This window comes from Leptopilina boulardi, unplaced genomic scaffold (assembly GCF_019393585.1).
Source record: "Leptopilina boulardi isolate dan_hultmark-lab unplaced genomic scaffold, ZJU_Lbou_2.1 LbouV2_51, whole genome shotgun sequence".
NCBI classification, from domain to species: Eukaryota; Metazoa; Arthropoda; class Insecta; order Hymenoptera; family Figitidae; genus Leptopilina; species Leptopilina boulardi.
In genome coordinates this window covers 2020499-2037611 of record NW_026137996.1, presented here as the reverse complement: position 1 = coordinate 2037611, position 17113 = coordinate 2020499, and the positions used below count along the sequence as shown (strand labels likewise).

At 29.5% G+C, this 17113-nt stretch overlaps 1 protein-coding gene across 1 annotated transcript; it reads left to right on the top strand.

Annotated features, from left to right (window-relative positions):
- The first annotated feature begins 15739 nt into the window (after positions 1-15739).
- LOC127289810 (uncharacterized) lies at positions 15740-16816 on the top strand. Its single transcript, XM_051317988.1, has 3 exons — positions 15740-16127; positions 16234-16361; positions 16425-16816. The coding sequence occupies exons 1-3, from the start codon at positions 15786-15788 to the stop codon at positions 16732-16734; spliced, it is 780 nt and encodes a 259-aa protein (XP_051173945.1). The 5' UTR covers positions 15740-15785; the 3' UTR covers positions 16735-16816.
- The last annotated feature ends 297 nt before the right edge of the window (positions 16817-17113 follow it).

The following is a 17113-nucleotide window of genomic DNA, read 5'->3' as shown; positions in this document are numbered from 1 at the left end:
AGATGATACGCGACAGCATTGACAATCTCGTGAGAAGGGCGGAATGCTGCATCGAAGTGGAAGGTGGACATTTCGAGCAATTGCTCTAATCTTTATGATTGTGACATTATTAATATAGCATTATCATCAGCAATTATTACTATTATTATTATTACTTTTATTATTATGACTATTATTATTATTATTATTATTACATTATTATAAAATCCATAATTAAATACAACATCTACTACTTCTAGTATTACTCCATCTTTTAACGAAATATTTTATATTTTTAAAATAAAAAAAGTAATTTACGACAGCAAATTTTTACTCAAAACGTCATGTTCAAAAATCTTTTTTATTATTTAAAAAAATTAAGAAAATAAGGAGAAAAAAGCAATTCAGTGTCCTTTTTAATTTAACTTCCCAAAAATTAAAATTTACAATCATCTGTGTGCCAGTAGGTCGGTATGACTGAATGTATATTTGTCCGTAAGTCTACATGTCCGTAAGTCTACATGTCCGTAAGTCTGTTTGTCTGTATGACTGTCAATACGTCTGTGTGATTACATGTCCGTAGGTCTGTATGTATGTCCGTGTATACGTCTGTATGTTTGTTTCACTGTATACCCGTATGTCTGTATGTCCGAATGTCCGTATGTCTGTATGTATGACCATGCATACGTCTGTATGTCTGTTTCACTGTATACCAGTATGTCAGTATGTCTGTATGTATGACCGTGTATACGTCTGTATACCCGTATGTATGTATGTCTATACGTCTGTGTGTTTGTATGTCCGAATGTCTGTATGTATACCGTGTATACGTCTGTATGTCTGTTTGACTGTATGCCCGTATGTCTGTATGTCCGTATGTCTCTATGTCTGTTTGTCTGTGTGTCTGTTTGACAATTTGTTTGTATGTGTGTTTGTCTGTTTGTCCGTATGTCTGTTTATCTGTATGTCTATACGTCTGTGTGTTTGTATGTCCGTATGTCTGTATGTATGTCCGTGTATACGTCTGTATGTCTGTTTGACTGTATGCCCGTATGTCTGTATGTCCGAATGTCCGTATGTCTGTATGTATGACCATGCATACGTCTGTATGTCTGTTTCACTGTATACCAGTATGTCAGTATGTCTGTATGTATGACCGTGTATACGTCTGTATACCCGTATGTATGTATGTCTATACGTCTGTGTGTTTGTATGTCCGTATGTTGTATGTACGCATGTCTGTATGTCTGTATGTAAATCCGTGTATAGTCTGTATGTCTGTTTGTCTGTATACCTGTATGTATGTTTGTCTGTATGTCCGAATGTCAAAACGAAAAAGAAACTTCGATAAAACTTTTTTATTTCTACAGAAAACTGAAAATGAAAACTGTATTTTTGGTTATATTTTCTTGGAGACTTTTTTGCATCTCGAATTTGGTTTATGTTAGTCTTCGTACCACCCGTTGAAATATCTTTTTTGTGAAATAATTATTTTAAACATTATATTATTATTTATTATATGGCTGCGAACTTCAATAAATCCTATAAATTTAAGTGTTTTAAATAATTTTTAAGTAAAATTTGCAATGGAAATCAGATTTAAAATTTAATTATAAAATAATATAAAGTTTAGAAAAATTATTATACTAATTTATAGTTAGCTAAAATGTTAAGGGGGTAGTCTGGTGTTTAGGCCTTTCTTTGGGAGCTTATTTCGAGATTTATTTTTCATTATAAAATAAAATATAATCACACCAAATCTTTTTACGTCGTTTTATTCTCATTATGAAGTGTTGAAAAAAATTATAATTCATTAATTTACAAAAATCTATCAGACTGATTGCTCCAATTTTTTTTACAGCTTATTCTACACAAGCATGGCTCTGGCCCGTACTAGAATAAAACATTTTTGTTAATAAATAACAAAATGGCGGACTTATAAGCAAAAAGATTAAAAAATTGTCTCTTTTTTTATTGTCAAAAAGTTAAAAATAAAAAAAAATTATCATAAAAATTGCGTAATTCTAGTACGGGCCAGATCCATGTTTGTGTAGAATAAGCTGTAAAAAAATTGGAGCAATCAGTCTGATAGATTTCTGTAAATTGCCTGCGCCAGCATTTTTTTTGTTATAAACATTAATATTAAATATAAATAACAAAATCTAGTAAAAAATTATCGATTATAATTTTTTTCAACACTTTATAATGAGAATAGAACGATGTAAAAAAATTTGGTGTGATTATATTTTATTTTATAATGAAAAATAAATCCTGAAATAAGCTCCCAAAAAGAGGCCTAAACACCAGACTACCCCCTTAAGAAATTTAAAATCTTTATTTGTGAAATTTTAATATTTTGAAGTTAGTTTAAAACAAATGAATTGAAATATTGTTTTGAAAACAGTTGTTTGATATTTATGTATTGTGTTTTGACACTTCAATATGCATTACTTAGTACATTGGGTGACCCAAAAAACTTTTAGTGTTGTAGAGGAAAACGAAATTTTAAAAAAAAATCAGGATCATGCTATTGTTAAATGGGGAAACAAAACATATAAAGCAAAAATTGTGGCGATTCATGGTTAGTATTATTTAACTTAAAATTTAATATTTCTTACCTAATTATCTTTAAAGTTGTAGGAGAAAAATTTATTCTTATGAATGTAGTAATTTTATATTCTATTTGCAACTTTTATTAATTAGAAGGTTTCGTATGAATAAAAACGATAATATTCGGGCTTTTATTCAATTTTACGAAATTTATTAACACAAACAATTACCATTTTTTTAAAACATACTTAATCTGTCCTCTTACATTTAATTTGTAAATGCATCATCTACCTCTTTTTTATGTTATGTAAAATTATTTAATTATTTTTTGTAGATGACAAAGAATGGCTACAAAGTCTTATTGTCAATAAACATGGAATTATTGTAGAAAATACCTATAAATCGAGTGCCACGGGTAAATATTTTAAAACTACTTTTTATCCACGAAAAATGCACAAAAATGGCGCATTTATATAGTCAAAAGGAGGGTCTTTTCATTCTATTAGATATCAACAATAAATGTTTCAATTTAGTAAAATTTATTTGGTTATAATTTTCTTTACAGATGCATCGACCTCAACAGATACATTTCAGGAATTAACATTTTCAGATTTGGAAACAGATTTATCAAATTTAACGATTGTTCAAGAAAAAGAAAACGGTATAAAAGCAGGTGAAATTTCTTTAAACAAAGAGGAGAGAGAAAAATTAAATAAATTCAAAAATAATGCGAGGAAAATGACGACAACTCTTTTGATATTTATATTTGGCAAGGAAAGATTAAAAAAAATGTCACGATCTGGGAAAGGAGATTACGAAGAAATACCAGTCGAAACAATAGTAGCTGTTGAGAGTATTAGATTTAAAATATTTATATGTCCGTATTTCTGTATGTCCGTTTGTATGTATGTCTGCATGTCCGTATGTCAAAATGTCTGTATGTCTTCATTTCGGCATTTCGGTATGTCAGTATGTCCGCATGTCTGTTTGTCCGTATGTCTGTCTATACGCCTGTATGTCCGTATGTCTGTTTGTGTATACGTCGGCGTGTCGGTATGTCGGAATGTCTGTAAGTCTGCATGTCGGTATAAGAGTATGTCTGCATGTCCGCATGTAAGTCTGTCTATACGCCTGTATGTCCGTACGTCTGTTTGTATGTATGTGTATACGTCTGTATGCCGAATGTCCGTATGTCTATTTATTTGAATGTCTGTGTGTATGTCTATACTTCTGCATGACCGTATGTTTGTGTGTCTGTATGCCTGTCTATACGTCTGCATGTCGGTATTTTGGAATGTCTGTATGTCCGTAAGTCTGTTTGTATGTATGCCTGTATGTGTATTCGTCTGTATGTCCGAATCTCTATTTGTCTGTCTATACGTCTGCATGTCCGCATGATTGTGTGTCTGTATGCTTGTTTATACGTCTGCATGTTGGAATGTCTGTATATCTGCATGTTTGTTTGTCCGTATGTCTGTTTGTATGTATGTCCGAATGTCCGTATATCTATTTATTTGAATGTCTGTGTGTATGTCTATACTTCTGCATGACCGTATGTTTGTGTGTCTGTATGCCTGTCTATACGTCTGCATGTCGGTATTTTGGAATGTCTGTATGTCCGTAAGTCTGTTTGTATGTATGCCTGTATGTGTATTCGTCTGTATGTCCGAATCTCTATTTGTCTGAATGTCTGTTTGTCTGTCTATACGTCTGCATGTCCGCATGATTGTGTGTCTGTATGCTTGTTTATACGTCTGCATGTTGGAATGTCTGTATATCTGCATGTTTGTTTGTCCGTATGTCTGTTTGTATGTATGTCCGAATGTCCGTATATCTATTTGTCTGTGTGTCTGTCTATACGTCTACATGTCCGTATGTTTGTGTGCCTGTATATCTGTCTATACGTCTGCATGTCGGTATGTCGGAATGTCTGTATGTCTGCTTGTCGGTAAGTCAGTATGTCAGTATGTCTGCATGTCCGCGTGTCTGTTTGTTCGTATGTCTGTCTATACGCCTGTATGTCCGTATGTCCGTATGTATGTCGGAATGTCTGTATGTCCGAATGTCGGTATGTCTATTTGTCTGTATGTCTGTCTATACGTCTGCATGTCTGTATGTCCGAATGTCCGTATGTCTGTTTGTCTGTATGTCCGCATGTCTGTCTATACGTTTGCATGTCGGTATGTCAGAATGTCCTCATGTCTGTATGTCCGTCTTTTCGCCTGTATGTACGTATTTCTGTATGTCGGTATATCTGTATATCAGTATGTCTAAATGTCTGTGTGTTTGTATTCCCGTATGTCTGTTTGTCTGTATGTGTATTTAAGATTTGTGAATTAATATTATTTATTACTTTAGAATATGTGTCCATCAATTGTACAGAAAAAATAACAAGAGATGAAATGTATAGATGTATTACAAAATTCTGTAATAACCTGAGAAGAAAATGAATATTTCAGATGAATTTACACATTGACGTATTTAGTTCAGAAGAGTTAATTAATTATTTATATAAATCGTTCTCAGAAATCAACTTATTAGAAATAAAAAGTATTACTTTATGATATTTTAATAAAATTTTAATTTTATAATTGAATAATGAATTTTCACCTGCTCTTTCGAATAGTGCAAATTTTTTTTAAATTCTAAATCTATCCCTTTTTTGAAAAACAAAAATATAAATTTTTTTAATTTTGTCATAACTAGTGTTGTCTCCAGCTAAGATTTTTGCATAGTAAATTTATAAAATTTGACATATCGATATCATCATTTGCAACTATGGACTTACAAAGTTGAGGATTCGAGGACGCAATATTTTGGTTTACCGTTACCATCTCATTTTATTTTCCATCTCAAAATATTGATTAAACAAAAAAAGTTTCGGAAAAATCTTGTTTTTTTGCAAAAGAATTGTTATAAATTTTTTTATTTAATTATGAAAAAAATTCTAGCTTTAGAATCGATAAGAGCGATAAATTTTACATTATAAATGATGCTTGATAAATTAAAAGAAAATTTTTCTTGATATAAAACAAGAGCCGCAAATTCAATGTTGTGTCCTGATGGTCGTTAATAGGTTAAAAAGAAGCTGTCCTTTTTAAAAAAAAATCTTTCCGTTTAATGAACATTTAATAAATAAGTGTTAATTTATTTTCTTTTTTAATTAGTTGATTGAACAATTTTTCTAGATAATAAATAAAAGAAATATTATCACTGTAGACTTATTGTACATCTTATTTGTTAAAAGAAAAAACACTGCAAATTGGATAATAAAAATATGACTTAATTACTTTCAGAAGCATTTTATTCTAAATAATTTAGAAAAATATTTAATTACATTAAAAGTAAAAGTGTAATGAATTTTTATATTATTGCTTTTGTAGGTTAAACATGAGTTAAACTATTTGTAATATTTTAAATTTTAGAAATAGTCGATTTTACACTCAAAATTATTCAATACAATATTTCTTTTAGTGTGAATTTTCTTTTTTCTCCATAGAGTAATACGCAATCTTAAGCAATACGGGTCTTAATTATGTCTTTCATTGACTTATGCCGTGTTCTCTTCAATCTTCAAGTCTACTACTACATTTTTGACTCCTCTTCTACTTTCGGTCCACTCATTTTTCTTAAATCTTCTCTCATAACCACAATGCGATATAACAGATAATTTTTATTTTTCAAATATAAATTTTTTTAATATAATAAACTATTATTTCAGATTTTGTATTAAAAAAATTTCAACAAAGTATAAAAAATGTATTACAATGTTTATAAATAATTTGAGAATTAATTAAATTTTTTATTAGATATTTAATACATATACATTTTTTAATAAAAATGATCAATGAAAACATAATTAATAAATTAAATTAAAAATAAATCAAATTTAGATTAACACAGATTAAATTTTTTGGATATAGTTCCGAATAGCACATACCTCCGATTTCAATAAAACTTAGTATCCCTACGTAATTTGGTGCGCTGATTACGAAAATCATAGTGAAAATTGGCGGAAATTTAATTATCATGGTAAAAACCATAAAAAACACCATAAAATCATGGTTTTTTTCGATTATCTCGTAAAAAACAAAAAACTTCGAAAAAAGTTTTAGACGAAAGTTGTAGATCTCTAAAAAACACACATTTCATGTTTTATGCATTTTTTACCAAAAGTCATTATTTTTCGAGAAAAACGCAAAATAGTAAACACGGCCTTCGGCCGCGTAAGGTACTGCTCGCTTCTCTTTTTAAGAAATCTTGGCGAGAGGGGGTGGATGTGTCCGAAAGTAATTTGCAAAAATTGTGGGGTGGAGTCTACAGCAGCGGTAAACGCAAAATAGTAAACACGGCCTTCGGCCGCGTAAGGTACTGCTCGCTTTTCTTTTTAAAAAAACCTTGGCGAGAGGGGGTGGATATGGCCGAAAGTATTTTGCGGAATTCGTTGGATCCTGAGTAATGGTGAATATGATAATTTCTGCAAATTACTTTCGGACACATCCACCCCCTCTCGCCAAGATTTCTTAAAAAGAGAAGCGAGCAGTAACTTACGCGGCCGAAGGCCGTGTTTACTATTTTGCGTTTTTCTCGAAAAATAATGACTTTTGGTAAAAAATGCATAAAACATGAAATGTGTGTTTTTTAGAGATCTACAACTTTCGTCTAAAACTTTTTTCGAAGTTTTTTGTTTTTTACGAGATAATCGAAAAAAACCATGATTTTATGGTGTTTTTTATGGTTTTTACCATGATAATTAAATTTCCGCCAATTTTCACTATGATTTTCGTAATCAGCGCACCAAATTACGTAGGGATACCAAGTTTTATCGAAATCAGAGGTATGTGCTATTCGGAACTGCACCCAATTTTTTTTATTTATTTGTAGTAATAGTTTTTTAAAAAATGGATGTTTACGAAAAAAAATTAAAAATTAGTTGGTAATGATAAACAGTGCAAATATTTTGTTTATGTTTTTTAACCTAAATTATTACAAAAATTTTATTAATTTTCTACTTACCTTTTTTTTAATGGAATTTAATTTAATTTAATCGTATAAAATTTCTTTTTTAGTGTTTAATTTAAAATAACCGTACATTTTCTTTTCGATTTCTTAATGTTAATAATTTTCTTACTATTTTAAAACTTTTTAATTATCCTGTACTTGAATGTTTTGAAACCTGTTGCGTTTCTAATGCGAAGTTGGCTCGTTAATTGTTAAAATAATAAACTTCCTGCCGCGAAATGGCGGCTATCTTATTGGTTAAAATTATTGTAATTTCAATTACATTTCATTTAAAATTATTTCACTTTTTTCAAAAATCTCAAAAAAAGGCTATCTTAGAATTTTCCCCACTATACGTACTTTCTAGGTGTTATACTTTTTTTGAATCACCCTGTATATATATATATATATATATATATATATATATATATATACACAATGAGAAGAAGACGCAGCAGCCACTGGCCATCTGCGTCAAGTTCAACGGCCACGTGCTCTTCGCGATCTACAACCATCTTTTTTTTTTTCCTTCTTTCTTTTACACTCCATACCACCTAAGGTCAAGAAAGATCATCCGCTTCCTTAATGGATCGTAGAGACAAAGTACTTGATCAAAAATGGCTATACTTATTTGTATATATTTATTTCAAAAATTGAGTTTTCTTTTTCAAAATCTAATCTAGATCAGAAATTGTGATTTTAAAAATGGGAAAAAATATTTTCACCCTTAGGAATAGTGAATCGATTTACAAGTAGAGAGAAAGAAAATGAAAAACCGGTTGGTCTACGTTTGCTATCAGTGCACCATTCAACCATCAGTCGGACTTGCCCTCGAGGTTGTGCTTCTTCCTCGAACCTTGAAGCAGAAAGATAACTGGTCTCGGATTACGTATATATATATTTATAAGCGTTATCGGCTTTGAACTATATAACTTTTGGTCTCTATGGTCAAGTTTTAAAACTGACGGAAGTTGAAACAGATTTTATATACATATAGGAATGTCCGGTTCGTTGTTATCAGTTTATTACAAATTCTACTTTTCTTTTTTTTATTTAAATTTAATATTCTCTACCACGTTAAGAGCAAACATTTATTACACGATTATATTAATGAATTTGTTAAAGTTTTAGCGGGACTTATTGTATATTAAATATTTTCGATGATGATAATAATATAGCCCTCGAAATATAATGTGGTTGATAACGCACTTTAGTAATAATCTTTTCCGCATTTTAGAATAAATTTTAAAAATTACATACCATAGATGAGTTTCTATTTTTTTTGGAAATTATATTCCACATACATATAGATGGACTTTACTTGTTAGAAAGCTTCCTCGTTTCGCAACCCCTTGTCCGGCTTTTAGCTACCTATATCTTTTAATAATGTCTTTCTGTCTCTTTCTCTTTCTCTCTCTCTCTTTTTCTCTCTCGGTAAATATAAAACGCAAAAGAGTTGCGGTTCGCATGCCAAGAGGGCATTAACGACGAGCTATTAATTGCTTTCACAGTATAAGAGACTATAGTATATAGATACTTGTTGGAAGAACCACCCTGAGGGGCTTAACCACCTGTTTTCTAACTCTTATATGTGATTCTGATAATAAAGACAAGAATGACAGCATATAGTAGCTCTTGATCGTTTTTCTTTTATGTCTCTCTCTCTCTCTCTCTCGTGAAATTAATTTTACTGTCGTCAATGATAAAAGCATTATTAACAACTGATTGCTTTGACGTTAAAAATTTAACTGTCATACTGGATCTCTAATTAATATCGTTGAGAAAAAAAATAAATTTAATCTTTATGTTAATCGTAAATAATAAAATATTTTTACAGTGACAATATCCATATAAGCTGTTTCGTTTATAAATTGACACTATATAATGCGCGCAGTGATTGCAAAGCAATTTGAATGGAAATTAAATTTTTACTTTATATTTAGGTGAATAAATGTGATTTTATTTTTTTTTATTAGTTTATAAATAATGTCTAATGTAAAGTTGTGCGACAGTCGTTGACAAATGTTGATACCCACTTGGAAAAATTCGCCGGAAAGTGCCCCCTGGAGGTTCTATCAGAATTCCGACGGAACTTCCAACGTAATTCCGTCGCAATTTCATCGGAGTTCCAAAGAATTTCCGATGGGATTCCGATGGAGTTCCGACGGAATTAGGACTCTAAAAATTTTGAAAAAAATTAATCGGAATTCCGTCGGTATCCCATCGGAATCCCATCGGAAATTCTTTGGAACTCCGATGGAATTCCGATGGAATTACGGTGGAAGTTCTGTCGGAATTCTGATAGAACCTCCAGGAGGCACTTTCCGGGGAATCTTTCCAAGTGATTAGAGTGAGTTAAATTTAGGTAAAAATATTTTCAAATGTGAATTTATAATTAGTGGAAAAAGAGCGTTTTAGTCAGACAATACGTTCAATATTTCCACAGAAAATTAAAAGGCATTAAAATAAGCTGCAACGCTTATTATTTTAATCCAATTTTGCTTATTTTAATCCATTTTAGTATTAAAATAAGCGTCCGCCATATTGGATCCGCCATTTTGAATTTTTAAAATATGACTTTAGATTCGTAATCAGAGAACCCAAAAAACCCCGAGTAACGAGTTTCAAGCGAATCCGATAAACTTTTCAAAAACGTGTCCGCCATATTGGATCCGCCATTTTGAATTTTTGAAATCTGACTTCAGATTCGTAATCAGTGACCCCAAAAACCCCACAGAAAATTAAAAGGCATTAAAATAAGCTGCAACGCTTATTATTTTAATCCAATTTTGCTTATTTTAATCCATTTTGGTATTAAAATAAGCAAAATTGGATTGAAATAATAAGCGTTGCAGCTTATTTTAATACCTTATAATTTTCTGTGCCTCGAGTAACAGATTCTGAGTGATTTTGATAGATTATAAGAACAGAACATTCACAAAAACATTATATTTATTACGTTATCATTTTTCAACTTTGAGCTACTGTAGCTCAAAAACTGGCCATTATTTTGAATTTTGTCATTAACATTTTTTGTTCAGGAGACCTTAAACTACAAAACTGCAGAGTTTCAGAAAAATTGGCCGAAAGCAATTTTCTGTACTTAGAGTGCGGGGTCCTTTGTAATCAGTAGAAAAAATCAGTTTTAGTCAGACAATACACTGTATATTTTAGTAATTTTTATTAGTAAAAAAAGCAAGTTATAGTTATAGACAAAACAGTTTAAATTCATTTAAATCTGTACATAGTAGAAAAAGGCATTTTTAGTCAGACAAGACGGTAATTTTTATTAGTAAAAGAAACAAGTTACAGACAGACAGAACAATTTAAATTCTTATAAAACTATAATTAGTAGAATATGACGTTGATAGTTAGACAATAAAAAATTTTTAATTTATATATAATCTATATTTTGTTATTTAGTAGAAAAAGTTAGTTACAGTTAGACGTAAGTTTGTAAAGCCTCCTCGATTTTTATTCCAACGATTTTATAATTTGCCTTTAATTTTTTTTTCCTTACTACTAAAAATAATTATAATAATATTATAAAATAGAAATAATAATTTTCTATTTTCCTTGTAAAAGGCAATGCGCGTAGATAAATTTTTGAAACATTAAGTTATTCGAGTGCAACGCGTACTTAAAGGGACAAGATTGTCTCGGGTCAATAAATTTCCGCCTCTCTTTTATATATATATATATATATATATATATATATACTGTCGGTTACATCTCTTTGCGCCAAGAGACGTTGTTGTTCGTCGTGAAATTCTGATATAAGAAACGACGACGTCGTTGCAAACTCCGTGTGGAAAAGTGTGCTGTATATATATATATATATATATATATATATATATATACTGAAAGAGGTGGGAACGGAAGGAGGACAAGATGGTAAAGGAGGAGAGGAAAAAGTTCGTTTGAGGGTGTAAAGGATTGTGTCAACGATAGTCTTGAATTTACGGCGGTCACCGAGCGAATCCATTTGTTTCATCTGCATGTGCTTAGCACGCTAATGTCACGCCTCTCCATCTGAGTTCGAACTCCCTTTTCATTTGCTCGCTTCACCAACTCCACAGAATGCTCTGCTTTTACCAATGTATTTACTTGTCTTCAAAGAGAAGAAAAAAAAAAAAATTCCTTGAACTGAAATAGCAACGTCCCACGGCTTAATTTTAGTCCTATTGTAAACAAATGTTCAGACTCACCTTATAGAAAATAGCGCAGTCCACACGGAGTTCACGACTCGAGTATAACGATGGTAACTCCTCTCTTGGCACATGACTAATACATGTGATTAAAGATATTTATATATATATATATATATATATATATATACTAGGGGGGCTTTCACGCGCCAACCCCCTATTTTTTATTGGTTTTGTAGATGTTTAAGTTAATGTTTAGACAATTTTTGGAATTTAAAACTATTATTAATATTTTATTATTTATTTCTTTAAATGTTATTTACGATTTTTATTAACAATAATTTTTATTATTTTCAATTTTTAAAATAAAATTTATCTAATTTTTTTGAATTTTCCAGCTAAAATTTGATTTACATTTAAGGTTATGTTTGTTCCTTTGTCTTTTTGCGTCAAATTTTGGCCTAAATTTTGAGGTTATGTTTGTTTCTTGGTCGTTTTCCGACAAAATAACTTAACCTTAAAATTTTTTTTCAATTTCGGCGGAAAATCCACCTCTTCTTCAACGTAAGGAAGGAGGGTGGGCCTTGCGACTATATTCACAGTCTTGAAACGAACATAACCTTTAAATTCAGGTCATTTTTGGCAGGAAATCTACCTCCACTTGCGGCTATATTGAAAGTCTTGAAATGAACATAACCTCATAATTTATGTCATTTTTGGCGGGAAATACGGAGAGAGAGATGAGGGAAGGGGAAACGACTTGCTGCTCTATTCAGGAGTCTTGAAACAAACATAACCTCAGAATTTAGGTCACTTTTGGCGGGAAATACGGAGAGAGGGGTGGGGGAGAGGACTTTCGACCCTATTCAGTTTTGAAACGATCATAACCTCAAAATTTATGTCATTTTTGGTGGGAAATACGGAGAGAGGGTAAGGGAGGGGGGACCCTATTCAGAGTCTTGAAACGAACATAACCTTAAAATTTAGGTCATTTTTTGCCAGGGATGGGGAGGAGAGGGGGGACTTGCAGCTATATTCATATGGGTCATTCCATATCAAGTGTAACCAACTATTGTACTATCCATGTTAAAAACATGGGTTGGCTCACCCTTATCTAACCTTGTCAAAACCATGGGTTGGGTACACTTGACATGGAATGACCCATCCTTGTCAAAATTTCTGAATCAGCGGCGGCGGCTGCGGTGAATTCTTTTTATAATATAGAAATATATATTTGCATTTTCACGATCAAAAGAATTTTATAAAAAAGTTTAAAAAAAAAACTCTTAAAAACGAGAATACTATAGATATTAAAATAAAAATTTTATTATTATAATTAAAATATAAATATAATAATTATTAGTTATTATTAAAATTATAATTGTTTTCTTTTTTATTTATGTGTTTGTATCACTGAAAACAAATCGGTTGTTTTTTTTTTTTTGTCGAATAAAGAATAGAAGATAAAAAGTTGATTTCTAGTAAATTTTTATGTTTGGATTTTTTGAATCATTATTGTGAGTTAAATAAAAATTAGGACAAACAAAGAGCTTCTTGTTCATTTTAGCAAGAAGTAACGTTAAATCAATTCGTTACGTAAAATAACCGCGAAGAGCGAATCAATATTTTTTTTTCTTTTTTTTTTATTGACTACGGCTTAAAGTATAAAAACTAAATTTTTTTTACACATTTTTATTCAAGTGTTAATTTTAATTTTGCACAAGAAAAAAGAAGAAGCTATTGATAAATTCTTTGCAAATTTTTAAATGTAATTTATTCTTCATTGGGGTAAAAATAAATTTTAGAAAAATATTTGCTGATTTTTTGCCTCACCAATTAGTAAAAAAGAGTACTTAGTACATGATTAAATAGTGAATTGACAATATAATAATTAGTTATTAGTAATTAGTTATAATTAGATATATAGTTATTGATTTTTATTTTTTAACTAAAATATTAGTAAAAATATTACTATATTTAAATCAGTGAATAACATTTTGCTATCAAATTAATAATTTTTAACTAATTTAAATTTATATTAGTGAGTAATAAGAATAAAATTTTTAGATCAATAATTTTTACCTATTTAATTAATATTAATATTTGAATGAAAAGAATAGAAAAATTTAATAACATAGCATTCCCTGATATTGAGAACAATTTCAAAATAATTTGTATATTGAAAATTATTTTCAACGATCATTAAATTGAATATAAAGTGAGGGAAAAAATTTTTTTGAGGTACCTTTTTTCTTGCGCTAGAAATAAAATAGAAGACTCTATGTATCGAAGAATATTGCACATGAAGCGATATGTAATGTCCAGTATGGGTGCTTCATCACGGGTCATAGCCAATAAAGTTGCGAAAGTGCTGCAACGCGACCGTAGGCGCTTTATAAATCAACGTGAGCTAGAAAACAACGAGGAACTTGAGAGCGTTTCTTATATATATATATATATATATATATATAAATACCCTCTTCTCTTTTCTCTGCTTCTTTTCTTTTTTTCCCATTTTGCTTCCTTCTTCTCATCTCATGACGATAAAATGCCTTGAAGAGGAGGCAAAAAATATTGTGGACCTACTCAATATGTTAAAGCCGTCAATCACGTCATTTAATAATGTTTTCAGTATTTATACTGTCGAGAGAGTTTGGTGGAAAAAAAATTTTTTAATCGATTCAGCTTGTTGATTACGTAATTCTCTTTAAGTAATTCTTTTGACTTTAATTTTCTCTTTAGGGGGTCTCTTTCTCTCATCTTTCTATGAAACATAAATTTTTAAAAAAAATAAATAAATTTTTAGCAAATTTTCCAAAGAAATTCCAATTTGATAATTCAAGTTTTTTTTTGGTATAATTCTGATAAAATCGAGGAAATGATTCTTATTTTTTTTTTTTCATCAAGAAAAATGAAATTGTCTGATTAATCTTTCCGATCGATATTAAATATCGCGGTTGTAATTTTAACCAATTTAGAATGAGATGATCTCTATCATCGGTTGATTGCAAAGTTAAAATTATAGTGTTCTCTTTCTCTCTCTCTCTCTCTTTCTCTGTTAATCTTAAAATCGTTATCGTGCTCTACACGCGATTAAGAATATCTAATAATGCTGACGCTTTTAAAATACGCGATCATTACCAGCAATAGTTTTATAAATTTTCTCTATATATTAAAATATATGGTATAATTTTCCTCCACTTGCTTTGGACTTGTTATTTCTTTGAGTAATATTAAATCGATTTTAATAAATTTTTATTTATGAGAATTTTCAATTTTTCAAATTGAAATTTGCTAATTATTTTTTTTTTATTAATTACTTAATTTTTATATTTTTAATAAATATCGCCACAGTTATTATTTTGTTTTATATTTTATAAATAGAAATATATATTTTTGTAGATTTTATTCTTGAATTGAGAATATATATATAAATTTTTTAGTGAAAATAGTTTATGGCTTGAATCGTTCATTACGAGTATGATGGTAACATATTATTGAGAGCAGTAAATAAGTGAAAATAGTTATATACGTTTGAAAAGATAATATACTATTTTAGAAAACGAAAAAAAAAAAAGAGATGAGTGAGAAGTTAAGTGTATACAGTTGCTCTGCGATTGAAATTATACCGAGAGAGGAATCTGCGAGGACAGATATACCTCCAATCAAAGATTAAATTGCTAGTGAGGCTGATAATGCGGATGTTGACATGAATGCCGTTGATGCCTTATGACCCCTTGAAGAAGTTCCGCCTCCTTGGCATCTTAATTACAATAATTGACCCTTCGTTTCATATATATATATATATTTTCCGTGTTCTCATTGTTTTATTCATTGGTCCAAAAATAAATTTCCAACTTTCAGATTATGTAAAATTTTCATTATCAAATTATATTTTTCAAATATTTTATTTATATAAATATTTTAATACTTCTCACTTTTATTCTATTAATAAATTCACTTTCATTTATTTTGTTTATGTATATACCTATTTTTTTTTTTTTTATTAACGTTATTCAAGTTTTCATAAATGACATATTTGACAAGTTGAATAACCTGATTAATCTTGCAATAAGTTAATTAAAAACAAGTCTTCGTGACGACGACATGTCTGAAATTTTTCTCTTTAACATATTTGTCTCTCATATTCGTCTTCATTCAAATATTGTCAATGATGCCGGAGAGACAATATTTTTAGTTAAAATATATTTTAAAAATTTACCGACAATTATAATTAGAGATAATTGTTTGCGAGGGAAAATTTTGCCCGTTGACAATTTTTATGAATTTATTTTCAATGCAGGAGAATTTCAATATTTTGCCAAAAAAATCAATGAATTAATTACAATTTTAAAGGAATATCCATTGAAAATTGGTATTTACAGAGAGGGCGATTCTTTTCCATTGTGTCAAGTTGAAATTCCATTTTTTGGCTGTGCTTGCAGTTTGGTTAGTTTTTTTTTTTTTTTTTGATAAAAATTAATTTTCACTTTTTTAATGTATTACAAATTTTTTATCTTCATTTTATTATTATTTTGATATAAAAATTAATCAGATATCGAGTGATTCAAAAAAAAATCTTTCAAAAAACTTTACAATCGATGGTGAATTTAATCTTTTGGATCCTGGCGAAAATCCTTCAGGAAAAATCTCTATAAAAGCAACTCTTGTTAATTGTGGCAGGTAATTGAAAAAAAAAATTACTTGTTTTGCAAAAATAAAAATTAAATTTTCTTTTTTATTTAGATCCGTTAGTTCATATTATCGACCACAAGCACAGTCGTTTATAATTAAAAAATATCATCTAGGAACTGAATACGAATTTTTTCAAGTATCTAACAATAATTCAAAAATTATTTCACAAAAATTATCAGAAATCAATTTATCATCAAACTATCAACAATTTTATGATAATTTTATTAAAAATTTAATTATCATTTCACCAAGTTCTCGATATTTATCAAAAGAGGAAAAATCCACAAAAACAGCTCACATTTCCAATGATAGAGGAAAAAAGAAAAAATCTACTAAAAAGAAGCAGAAAAAAAATAAGTGATAAAATAATTTATATGAATATTTTTTTAAAATTATGTAAATAAATAATTTCCCGCTGATCAATATAGTAAGAATATTTCTTATATGATATAATAATTCACATTTTGCTGATATACAATGTTTAACGATTTATGAAAAGTCTTGTGGTGCGCTAAAAAAAAAATCAAAAAATTTTTTTATGATATTAATTTCAATGATTTTAATTTAATTCGTTTCGCGGACTTGCCGCAAGGATTGTGTATACTTGTTATAAATCATTGTTGTGACAAGCATGTAACAAACTCTTCCTGATGCAATCAACGGTGTCCTCTGAATTTATAGAACATGCGAGTATCGGAATGTTATAATAAGAAACGTGTTGGGAAAAAAAAAAAAAACGA

What these genes read in the sequence shown, in the direction of transcription:
- LOC127289810 (XM_051317988.1), top strand. Translation starts at nt 15,786, where the DNA reads ATGTCTGAAATTTTTCTCTTTAACATATTTGTCTCTCATATTCGTCTT. An exon ending in TTGGCTGTGCTTGCAGTTTG is followed by an intron (nt 16,128 to 16,233) that starts GTTAGTTTTTTT and finishes AAAATTAATCAG; the next exon opens with ATATCGAGTGATTCAAAAAA. An exon ending in ACTCTTGTTAATTGTGGCAG is followed by an intron (nt 16,362 to 16,424) that starts GTAATTGAAAAA and finishes TTTTTTATTTAG; the next exon opens with ATCCGTTAGTTCATATTATC.